Genomic DNA, 21,013 nt, shown 5'->3' with positions numbered 1-21,013 from the left:
CAGATGATACCACTCTGATGGCAGAAAGTGAGGAGGAATTAAGAAACCTTGTAATGAGGGTAAAAGACGAGAGTGCAAAAAACGGTCTGAAGCTCAGCGTCGAAAAAACTAAGATCATGGCCACTGATCCCATCACCTCCTGGGACATAGAAGGGGAAGATATGGAGGCAGTGACAGGTTTTACTTTCTTGGGCTCCATGATCACTGCAGAGGGAGACAGCAGCCACGAAATTAAAAGACGCCTGCTTCTTGGGAGGAAAGCGATGACAAACCTTGACAGCATCCTAAAAAGTAGAGACATCACCTTGCCAACAAAAGTCCGCATAGTCAAAGCTATGGTTTTCCCTGTAGTGATGTATGGAAGTGAGAGCTGGACCATAAAGAAAGCAGACCGCCGAAGAATTGATGCTTTTGAATTGTGGTGCTGGAAGAGGCTCTTGAGAGTCCCCTGGACTGCAAGGAGAATAAACCTATCAATTCTAAAGGAAATCAAACCTGAGTGCTCACTGGAAGGACACATCCTGAAGCTGAGGCTCCAATACTTTGGCCATCTCATGAGAAGAGAAGACTTCTTGGAAAAGACCCTGATGTTGGGAAAGTGTGAAGGCAAGAGGAGAAGGGGACGACCGAGGATGAGATGGCTGGACAGTGTCATAGAAGCTACCAGAATGAATTTGACCCAACTCCGGGAGGCAGTGGAAGATAGGAGGGCCTGGTGTGCTCTGGTCCATGGGGTCACGAAGAGTCGGAAACGACTAAACGACGAAAAACGTGGCTCTTCCGGTTTTGCTGGCTGTTGGGTAACAGCACTGAACAAGAAGGACTCCTTGAGGGACATAACTTTTTCTGCTTGTAACTGGAAGGTCTCTGTGTTGGAGGGAGCCAAGAATTGTTTTGTAGGCTTCAAAGAGGGCACAAAGATCTCTTCATATAAGCACTGAGACTAGTCTTCAGTGAATACTGACTTAAAGAGATAGGATGGGCTGCTTCACATGTGGTGCCTCCTTGCAAAAACGTATCTTAGTATTAAGGAAACCTGTGTATGCTGTGATGTGTGAAAATGTAACAAGGATTTGCGGAGGGCCGTGTGTGTGCTTGTTTAGAACGGGCTACCCTTTGCATCTTCCTGACAAGATAAGGCGCTTGAGAAGCAATTGCTGTGCTTCTAGTCAGAGTTCTAGCTCCTGACCTCTGAAGATGCTGGCCACAGAGACTGGCGAAACGTTAGGAAGAAAACCCTCCAGAAGATGGTCAAAGAGCCCGAAAAACCTACAACAAGCATGCTGTGCTTTTCTTTATCAGGCTGAGGTCATTTGAGTTCGACTTATGTGTCAACAGACTGTGTTGACAAGTGAAGCTGTATTTGCATGTGCTTGGATCGCTCCAGTAGACCACAAGCACTCCCAGAATGGAAGAGTCAAACAAAAGGTCCAGAGGGACATTTGCATGAAGGCATAGTTTTATTAGTCCAGTTAACTTTATTAGTTTTACATTTGTTACCTTCAAATATTTTTCCATACTTGCATGCTAAATAGTTTTCAAAATGGGAGAGGTTCTGTCTGTTGTTTATAATATGCCCTAAGGGCCAGCTGTTCGAAGGAGGAGGTGAATAATTCTACTGGATGAAATGAAATTTTTAAAAAGTTCCACTGGAACCAGAATTAAATCAGACATCTAGCATTTCTGTTTGTCTTATCAGGTATTCATTTGCTTCTCAAAGTCGTTGGTTACATCTTCTCATTAGACATATACATGTGAAGATGTTAAAAAAAAGAAAAAACAAAATGGCTAGAATCCCCTTGGTAGTTTAAGCTGCCATGACTTACACATTCTCTTGCAAAAATGTGATTAGCTAATAGGAATCCAACAGATACATGAATATGTGGAAATAGAATCATAGAATAATTGGGTTGGAAGGGGCCTATAAGGCCATTGGGTCCAGTCTGCTGCTCAAGGCAGGAATCCAAATCAAAGCAGATCTGACAGACGGTTGTCCATTTTTCTCTTCAGTGACTCCAGCATTGGAGCGCTCACCACTTGGTCATTGGTTCTGTTGTCATTCTGCTCTAACAGTGAAGATATTTTTCCTGATATTCAGCCTAAATCTGGCTTCCTGTAGCTTGAGCCCCTTATTTCACGTCCTGCTGGGAGGATTGATAAGAAATGCTACCCCTCCTCTATATGACTACCTTTGAAGAATTTGAAAAGTGCTCTCACATCTCTCTCCTCAGTCTTCTTTTCTCAAGGCTAAACCTGCCTGGTTCTTTCAGTCTTTCCTCACAGGGCCTGATTTCCAATCCCCTGACTATTTGTTGGCATCCTTCTTAAAGTGCGGTATCCAGAAAATAGCACATTAAATTGTCATGTTTCAAGCCTTGCAATTATAGTTTTATTTGTTTGTTCTGTACTTATAATACCATCTGTGCTATATTCACCAAATGAATCATAGTATTTTAAGCAACTTTAAGCAAGGAGTTCCAACTTCTCAGAAACACAAAGAAGTCCTGTGTGGAAATCAAAAGGTCCTCTGGGTGGTGCAAAGGAGGACTGCACAAATCTGGATTTTCCCTTTTGCTGCCCAGATCAGAAGGAAGGAAACACATCACTCTTGAAAGAGTTTTTGATGAGGCCCACAGTCTGTCTCCTGGATATACTTCTACAGCAATTGTTTAATTTGCCTGTTCCCTGAGATGTCTGTTCTGGCTGTAGTGCATGTGCCTTAGTTGCACCCTGCTTTAATTACTCTAATGTACCATACCTGGGACTCCCTTCGACAACAGTTTAAAAGCTTTTTATATTTTCATGCATGCGTCTTTCCTGTTCCCTGCCATTTTGTAAGCCAGTTCAGGTCCCTGACTGGAAGGAAAGGTGGAAAATGTGAAGGAATAAACATCCAACCCGGCCTGATGTTTTGCTGCTTCCTGTAGAGGGTGGCTTGCTCAGAGTGGGCTAAAGAGGTGTCCTTTGTGACGTCGGTGGTCACTGTTAATTTTGTTTTCCAGATGAACCAGAAGATGAGAGCGTGGAGACTGCAGGCAAGGTGACTCTATTGTGTGCCCTCTGCTGCCTCCCTCCACTCAGTGCAGCCCAGTGCTCCAGATGGAGAGAGATGCCCATGTTGCCCTGGCACATTGGCCGTTATATCCCGGGCATGCACACACATGGGAGCAGGGAGAGAACATCTTACCAGAAAACTCCAAAATGGTCTAAAAAGGGCAGGGCCCACAACGGCATCCCTGGAAAGGGAGCCATTGCCAGCTAGTCATGGAGCATGCCAATACTGCGCCCCCACCCCCACCCACCATTTCTGGACGTGAAGGCACTAAGAGAATGCGTGGCACGTCCCTAGCATACCCCCGGCATGTCAGCATGGAGGTGGACTGCCCAGCACTGGCCCAGTGGTACAGCCTGCAAAGATCCTGCCCTCAGCCGGAGGGCTCATGTCCCGTTATGCTTCTCACAAGCCTTGTTTTGGACCTCAGTGGAACAGGAATGAAAGAGGGCTTCCAAATATGAGGGGTCCCTGGCAGCTCACGAGGCAGAGCTCACAGCGTACAGTTGTAAATGCTGGAGGTCCCTCGTGAGAATCCTGCATTAAGAAAGGTTGTGAACCTTCTTCCAACATAGCTAACTGGAAGAAATACTGGATGGGCAAATAGCCTGGTTTTGTGCGTGGGTCAGCCAGCCCTTTTTACACACTCCTTACACGGGGAACCTGTGTGACCAGTTCCTCCCAGTGTTTTGACCAGGGTTGACTGTCCCTCAAGCCTCTCCCTTTCCCCTTTTCACTGACTGTCTCATACACCTAGGCTCTGGCATCTGTCTCGCCTGCATCCTTAGAGGTCTGTCCCTGCCCATTACAGGCGAGTTAACTAAGCTGCAAAAGAAAGATCTCCCTAGGAGACTGCAGGAATGAGCCATTCCATCATAACCTTGAAAGTTTATGATTTTTTTAAAAAAGTGTGTTTGTCTTATTTACTGAAGTGACTCCGGCTTTCAGGATGAAGAGGAGAACAATGCAGGAAACAAAGGAGAGCAAACCAAGAACCCGGACCTGCACGAAGACAATGTGACTGAGCAAACCCATCACATTATCATCCCCAGCTACGCTGCCTGGTTTGATTATAACAGGTACTGGAGTGGGGTGTTGGGAGTGCTTTTCCCATATGGCTCCTTCCTCCTTCTGGCCGGCTGTAATGCTTCCTCATGCTTCCTTCACAGTGTGCATGCCATTGAGCGGAGAGCCCTTCCAGAATTTTTCAACGGCAAGAACAAGTCAAAGACACCAGAAATGTAAGATTTTTTTAAAAAAATAAATGAACAAATAAATAATGACATCTGTTCTAGAGATAGCAAATGTGGCAACATTTGGGGGAGTTGGCGGGTAAAAAGGGAGCTGGTGGAACTTCTTTCCTTACTGCTTAACTTTTGGACCAGTTCGGTTAGAAGCTGTAGCTCTGAATGGCCTTTTGTGGCAGCTGTTAATTGGAGAAGGTCTAAGGGTTAACCCTATGGGCAAACTTTTCAGGGTGAAAGAAGGGGATCCAACAGTGGTTTTGAGTGGTTTTCTGTTCCTTTCTCCTACCATCCAGCTACTTGGCCTACCGCAATTTCATGATTGACACCTACCGGCTCAACCCACAGGAGTACCTGACCTCAACTGCCTGTCGTCGGAACCTGGCTGGGGACGTCTGCGCCATCATGAGGTATGTTGAGAAGTGAAATGGCTGAGCGAAAGCCACGGGAGTGTCTTTGCCTCCTGATTTTAAAATTTTGCACTTAACACAACAACTTTCTTTCTCCTCATTTTTTAGTTGCCTCTACAGCCGTCATCCTATTAGCAAAGCTAACTAACAGACTTTGGTAGGTTTCATTGGAACATGATTGTCCAGTCTGTTGGCAAAGAAACAAACATGGTTGATTGGTCCTCTCATAACTTGACAAAAATTGACCTTTGGTGGTTGCAAATCAGAAAAGTGTATCCCTTGTTCTGGAGGTAAATTCTCTCTAGAAGTTGAACAGAAGTTGATTCTGAGTTTGGGGTCCTGCTCTGATCTTCTTTTGCAGAGTTCATGCTTTCTTGGAACAGTGGGGACTTATTAATTACCAAGTGGATGCTGAGAGCCGGCCGACACCGATGGGACCACCGCCTACATCTCATTTTCATGTTCTGGCTGACACTCCTTCAGGATTGGTACCATTACAGCCCAAAACACCCCAGGTAGAGCAAAGTGGTTTTCCCAGAGTGGAAAGAAATTTCAGATTTGTGTCACTGGTTAATTAAATTTTTTTACAACTTGCCTAACTAGTATGTTTGCAAGCAGTGTCATAGGAAACATGCTCAAAGCAATATAAATGTAAAAAGGAACACGAAGAAAACACTATCATCCCACTACTTTGAGCAACAGAAACAAAAGAGGTAATCTGCATAATCCAGAAGATAGTTGCCTTGTACTAGAGACTAAGAGACTAAAAGCCAGTAAGAAAAGAACAGAGAGAACTTCTGTTTGGAGTCTTATGTATGAGGAAGTGGACTTGTCCGTGAAACCTCACATTAAATGATAGTAGTTATTCTTTAAGGTGCCACCATGTTTCTGTCTATTTTTTTTATCGTTCTTCTATTTGGTTGGAGGTTATATTGGTGTGTGCGGGAATCCCTTGGTTTGCAGCAGATTGTTACTGGCATTGTAAAATGCACCATTCTTAGTTTTCTCGACCCCAGATATTAATTTAAATGAAGTGTGGCTTGGAGCAACATCTTACTTAATCGTCTTCAGGGTCGGCAGAGTGATAGTGACACCAAGGCTGGACGGAAGACCAAGGAGATTGAGGACCTTGTCACAGACACAGTGAAGGGGAAGCCAGAGATGGTAGGAAAGCTTCCGGGGGGGGGGTGATAAAGGGTCGGTTCTTGTGGGAACAACCACAAAGTAAGCGGGAGGGGCTCCCTCTACTCTATCCAAGGCTGAACTGTGAAACTCCCTGCAGTTAAGGCCAGTTTGTGGCTCTTTTGAGGATAGGTAAGAGGTCACATTTTTTTTCCCTTCAGGGGTTTGTTACCTGTCTTTGGATACAATTTCTTCATGAATGGCATAACTCTGGGATATTTTGTGGTTGGAGACCAAACGAGGCAAATTTTGTCTTGGTATTAGAAAAAAACACTCGGCATCTTGAGCTGTCTGTCAAGGGGAAGTTTTGACTCATCCAAGAAGCCGTCATAATGCTCTAGTCTTCCATGTCTGTGTATTCTCATGGTGCAATGTAAGGGTCGTTTCCAACCCCAACTGTACTTTGATCACATAGAAGAGCCAGAGATGGACATCTACAGTATGAGGGTTTTTTTATTTTTATTTTTTGGGGGGAATGGGTGTCTGTATCCTTTCAAGTACCACTTCGGAAGTCTCAGGCGAGGGGCCTTCTTTCGGGGGCACAGAGTTCATTCTTCTCTCCGTTCACAGCAAACCACAGCTTCCCAGCAGATGTTGAACTTCCCTGACAAGAGCAAAGAGAAGCCACCAGACATGCAGAACTTTGGGCTTCGTACTGACATGTACACGAAGAAAAATGTTCCTTCCAAGGTAAAGGGTTAGGGGGAAGTCCAGTGTTATTTCTCATATTTAACCGGTGAGGTTTCCATTTTTAACACACCATCTCCCTGCACAGAGCAAAGCTGCGGCCAGCGCGACCCGTGAGTGGACGGAGCAAGAGACCTTGTTGCTGTTGGAGGTGAGTGGACCGAGAAGCGAACAATTTCAGTGATGAGCTGGCTCCTCGCAACGGCTGGCAACGTATTGTATAGCGTAGCTGCCATCCCCTTCCCCACTGCTTTTACTGCCAAATTGCCAATTCATTTCTATTTTCAGGGGTCAAAGATAGTGAAAATTGATTAGATATTTTACTGCTATGGGGCAAGTAGTGTTGTTAATAAGAGAATGACAGATGGGCTGGTGGATTTTATTACTTCAACTGTCACAAATAGAAATACGTGTGTGTGTGTGTGTGTTACAGTATTAAGTACTGTAATACTGCCACTGAGAAAGAAAATGGGTTCAAGGTAGATCACCAAAGTGGTATTCTTCCCAGCCTCATTTGTTTGAGTTAATGTTCCTTTTGGAACATTTTGAGGGTCCTTAAAGGGTGTGACTTGAGGGGGGAGGCTGTTGACAGTGATGGCATAGAGAGAAAAAGATACGTGAGTCTTTTCAGATTGACTTAGACTCCAACACCCCAAGCAAAACCCAGATGACGTGTGTGTGTGTGTGTGTGTGTGTGTCAAATCATGATTAAAGATTAGATTGTGCTTAAATACTTGGAAGTACAGCAAAAGGTGGAGCAAAAGTTCTAGCTGAATGAGCAGTGTGCTTTCTAAAGGTCCCAGATTCACTGTCAGGACAGAACTGAGAAGCTCTTCTGCATGAAATGGTGGAGAGCTGTTGCCATTCAGAGTAAGCAAAACTGACATGGGTGACCAGTCAATTGACTCTGCAGAAGACTGTTACTTGTGTTCCTACAATTGTCTGCAAATTAGGGTAGAGTCTGTGGTTCGAAGTGAATGTGCAAGCCATGTTTTTCAACAGTTGCACCTTCACTGAGCAAGTTCAGCAAGTTCCGGGGAGTTAATTAAGGCAGGTTCCCTCAATCTTTGTTTGCAAAGCAACAGTGAAGTCTAACCGGTGTCTCCTTGTAAATACCCTCTGGGGCCAAGGCCTGATTCAGCAAGCTAAACTATGGTTTTATTCTGTATTTAGGATCTGATTTGGGAGTCACATCATTAAACCACAGTTCAGTGTTATATTTGCCTGCCTGTCTGGTTCTTGAAAGGAAAGTGATGCTAGATAACTTTTTTGATCCTTTCATTAGTCATAACTGCTTAGCGTTGAATTCCCTTTTTAAGTACTTCAAGTGTTTCAGAAACATTTTGGCTGCATCTGCTTACTTGCGCACCCTGTAAGCTTTTCTAAGAAGCTTGTGAGGCTCAATTCCACACTTTCTTTATTGTCTGATGCAAGGGTTGTTGCTCGGTTCTGCTGCTTGTAACCAGATTGCAGAGGAGCGCTTGAAATATCACTGTTTGTACAGAACTACTTAAGACTGGTCACAGTTTACAAATCTGAGAGGGCCCTTCATATGCATTGTGAATTGAAAGATTAAACATCACATTGAATAATCAGTGTTTTCTAAAGCTGTATTGCACAGATACCTGAAAATATAAAATGGGAAAAAAATAAAACACATTGATTTGATTAGAGAAAAATTCTGCTTAGACATGGGATGCCAATCCAAAGACTTTAGAAGATACGCTTGAGTTCAGATAGAGCCTCTCTGTCAGGTTTAGGCTGAACATCTGCAATAGTTTCAGACACAGACTTTTCACTGTTTGCCTTAACTGCTTTTTAGGCACTGGAGATGTACAAGGATGACTGGAACAAGGTTTCTGAGCACGTTGGCAGCCGCACGCAAGATGAGTGCATTCTGCACTTCCTTCGTCTTCCGATTGAGGATCCCTACCTGGAGGACTCGGAGGCTTCCCTCGGGCCCCTCGCCTACCAACCCATTCCCTTCAGCCAGTCAGGCAACCCGGTTATGAGCACTGTGGCGTTCCTTGCGTCAGTTGTGGACCCTCGCGTGGCTTCAGCAGCAGCCAAGTCAGCCCTAGGTAATGATAGGGGATTCCCTTGAGCAGGCTGGACCCTTCCCACCAGTACCAATGAGCAAGTCCAGATTCTGCAAGCAGAATACGTGGTGTAAATCAAGAAATTGATTCTGCCTCAAGATAGTGATTTTTACAGAATGTTAGAAGGGAGGGTGCAGGGACTTGTGGAAGAAAGGAATAGTAAAACTGGGAATTGATAGAACTGTAAGGCTGCATCCAAGAGCCATAGAAAAATAACTCACTTGCAGCTTCATCTTGGAAATTCTGACTAGCTCACATCTGAGACCTGTACGTATGTTCTTAAGTTTTTCTCTGCATTGCTAAGGACTAGAAACCGGGTGAAGGGGTTTCAAAATCAAAATTGAGGATCTTGAGATGCCTCATCCTAGGATAGCATCCTGGGTATCAGTAAGGAGATTTTCGTCTGTTATGTATGATGCTATTTCACAGGCAGAACTAAGAATGGAATGAATGCTTTCCCCCTCTTTGTTGTTTAGCACAATTCATCCCACTGCCGTGCCCAAAATTTCCTTTGAAGTTGACTGCTTTATAAAATCCTGGCTGCTGTTTCTCGGGTGCTCCATCCACATTCTCAACTACAGAAAAATAAGGCCATGTGCTGTAGTTGAAATGCAACACTGTTTGTTTTCTTTACTTACAGTAGTGGTACACTTAGTAGATCTCTCAGGAGCTCCGTGCAGCATGTATTTGTCTCCTACTATAGGTTTGCAGACAGCACCTGGTAGTGGTTTTTTTTTAATGTGTGGCCTTAGAGTCACACTCTAAAAGCCTGCCACCTGAGACAGAACAGGATTTGTGGGCTTGTCCAAAAGGTGTGAAGAGCCTGGCGCCTGGGAGGTGCATCCACCAGTGTTTTGTCACTGGTCTGGGATGTGGTGTGATGGTGGAGGTTGAAATGAGATGACAGTTCCTGCAAAAGCTTCTCTTGTGGGCCATCAGGGGTCTCTTGCCCCCAACGCGAAGGCCCACGTCCCCTGCAGCTCTCGCCCGTCAGTGACGTGGAGGGACGCCGTCGCCTTTCCTGTTAGTTCCGGCCGCCCTGCCCGTTCTAGCCCTTGCCCTGTGTCCTTGTGGCATGTGCTGTTTGATTAGTCTGGGCTCTGGCGGGAGCTTTCTCGGCTGATTCCGAAGCTGTCCTTTGCAGAGGAGTTCTCCAAGATGAAGGAAGAGGTGCCGACCGCCTTGGTGGAAGCTCACGTTCGCAAGGTGGAGGAAGCTGCCAAGGTGACAGGCAAGGCAGACCCGGCATTTGGCCTGGAGAGCAGCGGCATTGCAGGGACCACGTCCGATGAGCTGGAGAGAATAGGTGAGGGGGGCGAGCGGGGCGCCTTCCGCGCTGCTGCCCGCGAAGCGCCCTCGTTGGACCTCGCCCAGTGTGCGGTGGGGACTAAGAAGGGTGCCGAGACGCAGGAGACCAGAGCCGGCCTGGCTTCCGGCCTGGAGCTCACACTCAATCGCCTGGCACAGGGTAAGGGATCCCGACCGTCCCTTCCTCTAACCCCCCTCCCCCATCCCACCCTGTCACACGGGGCAGATGAAGGGCTGGGGTTTGGGGCGAAGGCTTTTCACACACACACACACACACGCAGACACACACACACACCGAGAATATTGGCCGGGCAGTGAGTCAGGGGACTCTCATTTTGAGGGGACACCTGGGTTTCTGGTGGAACTGAGCAATGGGGAAGAGCGGAGATTATTCCCCTCAAAGGAGCTCCTGCCTCAACGGCAGAAAGCCTTGGGGGGGATGCTGGACCACTGTTTCCATCTTCCTCAGTCAGCAGAGCCAGTGGGGAAGGTGAATGGGAGTAGGGCCCTCTCCAGGGGCCTGGGGTGGGTCCCCTATGCTCCCCTATCTGATCCAGAGGGCCCGTCAGCTGCTGTTCTCTGTGCAGGTGCTGGAGGCAGATTTCTCCTCCTCCTTGGGTTCCCTTGTTCCTTTACCACGTTCCTCCCCTATGCCCCTTCATTCCTGCAACTTTTTCCTCTTAGGGTGTGGGTGGGCACCTTCATATGGATACTCTAATATTGGTTCCTCTTGTGTTGTCTTCTTTTCTCACTCCTTATCCAGAAGAAAGCTGCACAGAGGAGAACCGGACAGAACCACCACAGTCTGAGGAGAAGAAAGAGGTGAAGGTGCGGGAGGGCAAGGAGAAACGATTGTGCAATCCTGGATCTGCTCCATCTCCCACAGCAAAATTTGCAGGGAGCGTTTGGTTTTTTTTTCCCTTTCCCTTCCATGGTTTAGATCGGGAGGACAGAGGGACCCCATAGTATGTTTCAGAACTAGATTTCACTGTATTGTCAAACTTAAACTCTTACCAAAGTGTTTTGATCTTTCTAATCTTCCGCTGCCATGTTTCCTGGCCTGCCCTCCTGGCTGCTTAAGGCATCACAGCAGACCCGTAGTTCTTGGGGACCTTTTGTCCCTGGGTCTTCTGTCTTTTATGTGCACAAGTCATGCCCGACTCCACCCAGACAAGAAGCAGAGATTCATGTGACCAAAGAAAAGCAGGAGAAAGCCAGCCTAAGAATAAAGCAAATGAATTAATCGAGTAGGTAAGAATTGTGTGAAGGGTGTGAGAGAAGAAAGATAGCTGTCAGGCTCAAACTCTTTTCTCAATGCAGGAACAACGAGAAGGCACCCTGGAGGAGGAAGTAAAGGACAAGCTTGGGGAGGTGCCTAGGAAAGAGGACGATAAAAGCAAAGAGGCGGATGGCGAGAAGGAAATGGACAAGAGCGATGGGGACACCCTAGGTGAGTGCCCCCCCCTCTGGGAAATGACAAGGCTCAGGCCACCACTGGTTCAGTTGGTGAGATCTCTATGGAGCTGGGTGCAGCACTACTCTCAGCTATATTCCAGAGAGAATGTAGTAACAGAAGAGGCATTAAATAATATTGAGTGCCTGCCTGTCTTGGAAGAGATGGACAGTAAACCAACTTTAGCAGAAATAAAAGCGGCCTTGGATTCCCTAGCCTCCAGCAAGGCACCTGGGAAGGGACAACATCCCTGCTGAAGTGCTGTAAGGAGATCATCACCACCGAACTGTATGACGTCTTTTGTCTTTGCTGGATGGAAGGTAGAGTACCACAGGACATGAAGGATGCAAACATCGTCACATTATATAAGAACAAAGGCGACAGGGATGGCCTTTTTAAAATTCTTCCCAAGATTGGATGTCCACCTTGACTCCTTAACATCATCAAGTGCTTTAATGAGGAAATGAAGGGCACTGTAGTTTTTCATGTCTCAACATCAGATCCCTTTGTCATCTGAAGCAGAGTGATACAGGCTGTGTCCTCACGGCGACTCTGTTTGGGATCTTTTTTGCTATCATGCTGAAGCATGCTTTCTGAACTGCAACAGAAGGTGTTTATCTCTGGACTAGATCAGATGGAAAGCTCTTTAATCTCTCTAGATTGAGAGCGAAGACCAAAGTCCAGCTGAAATGCATGCGGGACTTCCTCTTCGCTGATGATGCAACTGTTGTTGCCTACTCTACTGAAGACCTCCAACAACTCATGAACCATTGTAGTAAGGCCTGCCAAGATTTTCAGTTAACAATCAGCCTGAAGAAAACACAAGTCATGGGCCAGGGTGTGGACTCACCTCCCTCTATTACCATCTATACACAAGAACTGGAGGTTGTTCGTGATTTCGTGTACCTTGGCTCAAAGATCTCTGACACCCTCTCTCTAGATGTCGAGCTGGATAAATGCATTGGCAAAGCAGCTACCATGTTCTCCAGACTCACAAAGAGAGTATGGCTTAATAAGAAGCTGATGGCTGAGCCTGTGTCCTGAGTACCCTCCTGCACTGCAGTGAGTCTGGACCCTTTGTGCATGGCAGGAGAGGAAGCTGAACATGTTCCATATGTGTTGTCTCCGACACATTTTTTGTGTCACTTGGCAGGACAAAGTTCTAAATCGAGTAGTCCTAGGATGAGCTGGAAGTTTTAGCATGTATACATTACTGAAACAGCGACGTCTGTGTTGGCTCGGGTATGTCGTGAGAATGGCTGATGGTTGGATTCCAAAAGATCTCCTATATGGAGAATTAGTGCAGGGAAATCGCCCCAGAGGGAGACCACAGCTGCGATACAAGGATATCTGTAAGCGGGATCTGAAGGCCTTAGGAATGGACCTCAACAGATGGGAAACCTTGACATCCGAGTGTTCAGCCTGGAGGCAGGCGGTGCATCATGGCCTCCCAATTTGAAGAGATGCTGTCCAACAGGCAGAGGCAAAGAGGTAGTCCCGAAAGCAGCAAAATCAGGGAGCTGGACAGGGGACATATTGGATTTGTCTTCAATGTGGAAGGGATTGTCACTCTCGAATTGGCCTCCTCAGCCATACTAGACGCTGTTCCAAGACCTCTATTAAGAGCAGGTTACCATAGTCTCTCGAGACTGAAGGATGCCTACACACCATATGGAGCTGGGGGACACAATGGCCAGGAGTGTATTTTTTACTTCAGGGCAAGTCAGTACAGTTCCTTGTCCTTGTCAAGGCCTTGGAGGCTACTTCAGGGGAAGGAAAAATCAAGAAACAACAATCAGTTGCACAAGTGTGGGCAAATTCAGCAGGTTCAAGGGCATGCCTTCTGCTGCCACTCTCACCTAGCGCAGTGGTTCCCAATCTGGCGTAACCCAGGTGTTCTTGGACTGCAGTTCCCAGAAGCCTTTGCCACCAGCTGTGCTGGTTGGGGTTTCTGGGAGTTGCAGTCCAACGACACCTGGTTTACCCAAGGTTGGGAACCATTGATCTCTAGGGGCTGCGTGGACTGCCAAAAACATGGAAAAAGAAACTTAGTCTACCTCCAGTTTTAAAAAATAGATATTTCTTGAATGTAAATCTCTGCAGGGAACTCTGTGTGCTATTTAAAAAGTGGATTACTGCTTCCAGACACTTTGTGGAGTTGCAATTAGTTCATTATGAAATCTAATACTGAAAGGTGAGCATTCCCTCCTAAGCTTCCTGCAATCCCACAGGTGGTCTTTCAGCATCTGAGTAGAATCTTTACGGTGAGAAGATGAACAGAGGTCTAGTAGTGAAGCTGGGGCACCATTAAACAATCTCCCTGCTCCTCCCACTTCCAAGTCCAGGAGACACGCCACCCACCCTGGCCTCTCCTGCCTTCCCATCGTGTTCTCCTACCTTCCCATCGTGTGTTTTGCTGTTTTTCAGCTGATGGTGAGAAGGAGAAAGAGCCCAAGAATGGTCAGGAGGAGGGACCCAAAGATATCACAGAGACGGAGGGTGAGCGGAAGACCAAGGTGGAGAGAGACATCGGCGAAGGTAACCTCTCCACTGCAGCGGCTGCTGCTTTGGCTGCTGCCGCCGTGAAGGCCAAGGTAAGGCCAACAAGGGAGAGGCCTGGTTTCAGGCACCTTGGCAGGCCACATGGAAGGGCGGGGCCCGTGTCACTGGATCTTTTCTTTTAGAAGGACAGGGGACCAAGTCCGTCACAGTTGCTTGTTTCTCAAAGTTGCCAGGCTGTGTTTCCATTGTAAAAAATAAAGCATCTCACAAGAAGGTGCAAGCCTCAAAGAGCAGACTGGATCCAAATGAATAAACCGGTAATAAAAATTTTGTCATGACACTCAAAATTAATAGTAACTACATCATGACTACTTTCATATCATCCAGATTATCTAGGACAGGTATAACCGAGCGTGAATTTGAAGGCCTTGCATTCCTGTCATTCTTCAGCCGTCTGTTTACTTGCCATAAACGGCTAGGGCCCAAACTGTCTCAAAGACTGCATCTCCCTTTATGAGCCTGCTCGAGTGTTAAGATCATCAGGGGAGGCTTTTTTTGGTGGCAACACAAGAAGTTGCTGCTCCCAGACGCTGGAACTCCCTCCCACAGGAGACCAGGGTGGCCCCATCTTTGCCGTCCTTTTGCAAGCAGGCAAAGGCTTCTCTCTTCTGGCAGTTTTTTTCTCAGTGACAGGCTGCAGTTTTTTTTAAAAAATGGATTGTTGTACTTTACTACACTTAATGTGTTTTGGTGTTGCTTACGTTTTTTAGTATTGTATTTGTTTATAAGGGCAGCAACCTCTATACATTTCTTTTTCTCACACTCGGGTAAGCAGCCTGTAGATCACAGGCTGGTGTCCTGAACCTAGGTAGTCTGTTAGTCTTCCATTTATCTCTTGCAGGTAAAAGGTATAAGCTACGAGGGAAAATTCTGCACAAAATGTTGTCGAGGGGCTGGATGGCAGGGTTGCTAGACAGCTGTATTGGGCCCAGAGAGGGCCCTACACAGGCCATTGGAAGATGTAGGTGACTGTGGCTTGGGAGGGAGAGTAGCCGTGCTCCAGCCTTTCTTTTGGGAGGTTTTGATTACTGGGTGTTTTGGGAGTCCTGGGGGATGAGATGCTGCTGGTGCTTTGGCCTACCCTCTTTTTCTTTCTCTCCTTCACAGCACTTGGCGGCAGTGGAAGAGCGTAAAATCAAGTCCCTGGTTGCTCTGCTGGTGGAGACACAGATGAAGAAGCTTGAGATCAAGCTAAGGCACTTTGAAGAGCTGGAGACCATCATGGATCGGGAACGAGAGGCAGTGAGTACAATCATGTCTTTTCGACGCTACCATTGTCAATTCTGTCCAAAACAACTTTGTCCTTGTGCTGAGATTCTCTCTCTCACTTATTCTCTCTCCCTGTGCATGCATGTGCAGTATTTTTTGTAGAGTGGTGCCCCGCTTGACGACGATAATCCGTTCCAGGAAAATGGCTGTTAAGCGAAATTGTCATCAAGTGAAAAAAAAAACCATTGGAATGCACTGCAAACTGGTTAATGTGTTCCAATGGGGAAATACTTCATTGTCCAGCGAAGATTGCCCATAGCTGTTTAAAATCGCTGTCTTCCGAAGCAGGGGTCCGGAAAACAGCCATTTTGCAAAGGGGGGGGAAGCCATTTTGCAAAGGGAAGCCATTTTGTGGAGCCGGAAAAAAACGTTTTGCGAACAAACAGTTCGCGAAGCAGGGACCTAATCAACGTAAAGCAAAAAAACAAACAAACAAACAAACAAATCATAGGAACCATTGTTTTGTGATCGCTATAGCGATTGCAAAAAACTCATCGTCAACCAATTTCGTCGTCAAGCTGGGCACCACTGTACTGCTTCTATTGAGAATTCCTGCTCCCCTGAGGGGCCCGTGCAGCCCCTGCATGTAGGGATGGTTTATTCTGCCACCTGTGGGGTTGACCACTATCTTCCTTGCAGGCAGGCAGAGGTCCATTGGGTGGGCCCAGAGCACACTTAGAATGCACATGCTTCTATTACACGATGAAGCCGAGTCATTTTGGGCATCCAGGGCTTTTTGAGCATGAATGAAGTAATAGCGTAGGAATGTAGAGCTTTCCCTTCAGGCAGGCTTTCCCTTAATGACTGGGGGTGTGAGAGGGATTTTTAAAGGGATTGCTGTACTCTGTGGTTTTAAATGTCTTTTAGTATTGATTTTATTTGCCATTTTTAATAAAATACTGGTTTAATTCTTTTTTAATATTTGTATATTTACTGTTTCTAGCTTTTGAATATTATCTTTTTCATGATGTGAGCTACCTTGGGTCCCTTTTGGGGAGAAAGGTGGGAGGTAAATAAATAAATAAATTACCTACCTACCTCAGCAGGGAGAATTGCAGCAGTAGGTGAGATGACCAAGGACGGCGAACAGCCACACATAATCTCTGCTGATTTCTCTGTAGCTAGAGTACCAGAGACAACAGCTCCTGGCTGACCGACAGGCCTTCCACATGGAGCAGCTCAAGTACGCCGAGATGCGTGCCCGCCAACAGCATTTCCAGCAGATGCACCAGCAGCAGCAACAGCAGCCGCCACCGCCCCCTCTCCCCGTGGGCTCACAGCCCCTGGTCTCCACAGGGGCTCCCTTGGCACCCGCCGCTCACTCCATGCCCATCTCCCAGACGCCCGTGCCAGCGGCCAGCACTGTAGGACAGCCTAGCAGCATAGCTCAAACCGAACAGATTGGGCAGCCGGCGGCCACTGCTCCCCCACAGCAGACGGTGGCCGGAGCACCACAGACTGGCCCAAGTCAAACTGGACAGCCCACCACCAGTTCACATGGTAAGGGGAAAGCAGCTCTTCAATATGAGTTGCTTGGCTCAGGGGTGGGGCGGCAAGGGTTTTAGTGTGCCTTTAGGCTTCGAATTCGGATTCTCCTCTTCTGGAAGAACAGAGCAAAGAAATGGATGTTAAGGCTGAGGGGAACATAACACCAGTGTTTGACTAGGGCTGGCAGGAAAGACTCCACCTCTGCCCACCCTTCCTGGATTTTAAGTGTACACCTGGGACGAGGATGTCCTATGAACAGGGGTTTCACTTTTGAGCAAACCAGTCAGTCAGAGGGGTCTTCCTTCTCAGGATGGAGACAGATCTAGAAAATATGGGTTGAGGGTGGGGGTGTGACGTGGTGTTCCGATAGCGGTGAACAATTCAAATGTCTTCCAGTTTGTTCTGCAGAACAGCATTAATGCTTCCATGTCCATCTCACTGGGTTGTCTAGGGTTTAATATGAAAGATTATGGCCCAGGTCATCCTGCTGCCAGTGCGATCAGAGCCACTGCCCTGGAAGCTGCTCCCAAGCTACTGCAAATAGCATTTGCATGTGAAAGAATCAGGTCACTTGTTCAGTCTAGGTGTCACTGGGGCAGCAGACAATCTGACTAGATTCTTACTTCTACAGGAATGCACACGTGGCGTCTGAGTTGAATACTGGGCCAGTGTCTTTAGAATAAGGAGGTGGCTAGTTTTTAATAAAACCTGACATTTCCATTTCTTGGGGGGAGTTCTCTTATTTCTTTTTTTAAACAAAGTCAAAAAAAAATCCAGTGAAGTGGACAATCCAGTCCGGTGGGCGGGCTGGCATTTTTACTAGGGACAATATTTCATCTTGTGATGATGTCTTCATACCAGACAATATACCCGAACTAGATCAGCCTCTTGAGGCTTAACAGGTTTGGCTTTAAAGCGTCACGTTTAATTTCAGACTTAAGACATGAGTGTTGATTGTTTTAGAAAGTTGAAGGATTTGCCTTATGTTCTCTAATTATATGCCTGGGATCCGAAAACCTTTTAAAACACCAGTGGATGGTACTATTGAATCATGTTTAGTCTTTGCCCGCCTGCATAACCATCATGCTCACGTAGCTCTTTCTCTCTATCTCCCCTTCTCCCTCCCTCTCCCCTCCCTCTCTCTCTCTGAAGCCCAGCCTCCATTCCCCAGCCAGCAGCCATCATCCCAGATTCTCCCCGGGGCAGTCCCAGCAACCGTTCACCCTGCCATGGCTGGTAATATCCCCTCAGCTCTGCCTTTTGGAATGCCTGCCTCCATCCCATTTAGCATGGCTAGTAATGTAACAGACTCCATCGGCATTAACTTCCCTGCTAACACGCCCATCCATCCGGTGCATGGTAACCTTGCGTGCAGCATGGCTAATCCGCCCATCGTCAACGTCTCTAGCACCCTGCACCCGCCTGCCGCCCCGCTGCCTCCTGGCTCCGCAGCTGCCCAGAGCCCAGCTATTGTGGCTGCAATGCAGGGCAGTCTCCTTCCAAATGCTGGTCTCGGATCAGGTGAGAATTGGCCTGGAGGCGATGGGGGAAAGATAACGGGGGAGATCGTTACAGTAAAAGCTCCTGGGAGCCTAGACAGGATCAGGAGAGAGAGATGGTGACCAGTTATTGGCCGAGTTTGTTTTCCTTTCTGCAGCTGAAACCAATGCAAATTAGGCAGATCTCTGTGTATTAATTTCTGCTAACAGATCATTTTTACCAGTGGCAGATGTTAGCCTTTTTCTTAGACTTGGGATTTTTGTGTTCCTCCTTTAGCCAAGATTCCATGGAAGGAAGGACTCCTGGAGCAGGCATAGTAGAGAAAGGAGAGGGGAACAAGGAAAAGGGTTCAGGGGGTTTAGAATGAATTTTTGAGACATTTTGCCTCATGACTGCAGGAAGACCACCTTTTGAAAGCTTTTGACAGAGGCTGACCATATTTTCAAAATACTAGTAGATTGCCATGAAACTCTGTCAAACACTGTGTACATGGATAGCCATGGACACATAATAAACATTTTCTCCATAATCTTAAGGGGCAGAAATATATCCTGTTCGAACACGTAGTTCTGACGTTTGCTGTGGAATTATAGCCTTCCACATGTTTTTATGTATCTCTGTCCTCTTTCAGTGAGTTAAAAGATCCTATGTGGACTTTTTGTTGTTGCTTTTCCGAAAAGCGTCAGTGATCCCTGCTGGCACAGCATGCAGTGGCCTACAATGTGATTTGCTTTGATGGTTGGAGCTGTCCTGATCGGTTAGATTATTTTCCCTAGAACTAGAGACACCAGGCTGTGAGCTGTGATTTCCATTTATATTCTGTCATAAACAGTTTGAATGGATCGGAGGTGCTGGGCAGGTCCATCCTCAGTGGGAAGGCAAGAGAAGGTTACACTGCATCTTAGTGTCCCACAATCCTGTTCTAGGCATCAGAATACTTAGCTTCTTCCACACTGGTAGAGGCACCAAGCCCTGCTCCCTCCATTCTTCTTTTCTCCAAGCGATGGCTGTGTCCTTGCTTGAGCAGGAGCCTCTCTTTTCCAGACTCCTCCATCTCTGTTTGCAGACAACACAAGCAGAGAGAGAGAGAGAGAGAGAGAGAGAGCGTGAGGTTTGGGATCCCCTTCCAAAAGTGTTGAGGTGCCAGGCTAAGGCTGTAGGATAGCAGCAGGACATTGCAAGGTTAGGGCTAGGCCTGCAGGGGACGTTGATAGCAGCACATGGACATGCCACGGGAGGCCTTGTGGCCCGCTGAGCTGTACTTTCACCGCTTCTGCCACTGGTTGATTTGTCTTCCTTCAGGGCCTGGTTAAGATTGGCAAATTCAGGATTATTTTTTTTCTGAGGATGTGTTAAGAGATACATCAGATTTGACAAGGATTCTTAGATTCTGTGTTGGAGTGACAGGAGATTTTAGAGGATGAGAATTTGCCTGTCTTCCTCGCCTGGGACCTGACATACTGAAATATCAGATATTGCTGGATAGAAGAGAGTGAGAGAATCTGACCGTTCAAGGAATGGGGCAGTGGATCCTGCTTTCCAGTCTTCTAGTCACAAAGGGTACAAGTGATCAGACTTTTTGCCAGCCTTCCAATAAGTAAGACCAAAATTGATGCGACCATCCCAGTGCTGTATTTATGATTTAAAGAAGAAGAATGGCAACGGAGCCTCCTTCGTTCCGGCGTCAGTAGTGCAGCCTCTCTGCCTCAGATCTGTAACCTGCCTCGTTTCTCTCCTTTTCCGTCCAGATCAAGGACCTTCGCTGCAACCGGACCCTATCGCTCCCAGCCCCAGCACGGCCACACCCGTCCCCCCAACCCAGTGAGAAGCTTTGAGCTGCTCTTCATAATCCCTCCTGGATGAGTCCTTGCCACTTTGGAAGAACAGAAAAACCCAAATCGTGTTAAACATGGATTCTGTTTGGGCGTTGTTTTTTCTTTTCTTTTTTCTCCTTTTTTTTTTAAGTCTTCAAAACGGTGATCCGAGGAAGAAGAGGATTGGGCTCTGTCTCCATTCCCTTGTGTGTCTCTGCCACACCCCATCTCCCCGATGCTTTTTTTTTTGTACGCAGTGAAACCAAGACTTTTTATTTAAAGGCGTTTCTAATTGGTAGGGGAAGGGGACAAGAATCTGTATCCAAGCAGCCACTGCTATTTATAGAGAGGGCTTTGATTTTAAACCTGGTTAAAAAGGGAGTTTAACTCCCCCCCCCCTTATATGTGTCTGTCTTGCTTTCTTTTTTAACAATAAAGAAATGTTACAATAAAGTTTTCCCATCTCTGGAGGACTTGCAGTCTTGGGAGGGGAGGTTTGAAAGAAGCAAGTGCTCTAGTTTGGGGTCACACAATGTTGCACCCAAATCTTTATTTTACACTTGCTGATGTTTATTCAGGAACTTTTTATTTACAGATTCCTTCTGCCTGCCCCCCCCAGCAGAAAATCTTTGTTTACTCCTATATACCAAAGCAGCCATGGAGTATTATCTGAATAAATATTTTGGGTGGCTTAGACTTAATGAATCCACAAAGCAAAACTCTCTGTCTGTTGAAAAAGAACAGTGATATTTTCCTTCAGAGGTGGATAGTTGGCTGCAGCATTTATCTTTTACTCACATCATCCTTCTGATGGATTCATCATTGAAGATGGGAAGTGGTCAAAGCATTTGTTGGCTTCACAGTTCCCACTAGTCAGAAGTGATCACTGCAAAAAAGATTGACACAAGGAAGGCTCTTTCAGTATCCTACTGATTCAATGATAGG

General features: G+C 46.7%; 1 protein-coding gene across 9 annotated transcripts in view; it reads left to right on the top strand.

The window, feature by feature from the left end:
* Positions 1-20,521, top strand: part of SMARCC2 (SWI/SNF related BAF chromatin remodeling complex subunit C2) — a 34,839-nt gene extending 14,318 nt beyond the window's left edge. The window contains exons 13-29 of one of the 9 annotated variants that reach the window (XM_078384375.1): positions 3,003-3,040; positions 4,001-4,131; positions 4,222-4,293; positions 4,593-4,706; positions 5,068-5,221; positions 5,778-5,870; positions 6,459-6,578; positions 6,664-6,726; positions 8,398-8,656; positions 9,819-10,142; positions 10,746-10,810; positions 11,303-11,432; positions 13,863-14,029; positions 15,105-15,239; positions 16,388-16,766; positions 17,912-17,990; positions 20,003-20,521. In XM_078384375.1, the coding sequence (XP_078240501.1) occupies positions 3,003-3,040; positions 4,001-4,131; positions 4,222-4,293; positions 4,593-4,706; positions 5,068-5,221; positions 5,778-5,870; positions 6,459-6,578; positions 6,664-6,726; positions 8,398-8,656; positions 9,819-10,142; positions 10,746-10,810; positions 11,303-11,432; positions 13,863-14,029; positions 15,105-15,239; positions 16,388-16,766; positions 17,912-17,990; position 20,003 (2,324 nt within the window). In that variant the 3' untranslated portion in view covers positions 20,004-20,521. Of the gene's footprint in view, positions 1-3,002; positions 3,041-4,000; positions 4,132-4,221; positions 4,294-4,592; positions 4,707-5,067; positions 5,222-5,777; positions 5,871-6,458; positions 6,579-6,663; positions 6,727-8,397; positions 8,657-9,818; positions 10,143-10,745; positions 10,811-11,302; positions 11,433-13,862; positions 14,030-15,104; positions 15,240-16,387; positions 16,767-17,906; positions 18,276-20,002 lie in introns of all 9 variants that reach the window. The other 8 variants (XM_020785355.3, XM_072990859.2, XM_072990857.2 and 5 more) reach the window with 8 other exon arrangements.
* Positions 20,522-21,013: the final 492 nt, after the last annotated feature.

The sequence above is a fragment of the Pogona vitticeps genome, chromosome 2 (assembly GCF_051106095.1).
Source record: "Pogona vitticeps strain Pit_001003342236 chromosome 2, PviZW2.1, whole genome shotgun sequence".
In the NCBI taxonomy this organism is placed as follows: Eukaryota; Metazoa; Chordata; class Lepidosauria; order Squamata; family Agamidae; genus Pogona; species Pogona vitticeps.
Note: the sequence above shows the minus strand (reverse complement) of the source record. Positions and strands in the feature narration are given on the sequence as shown.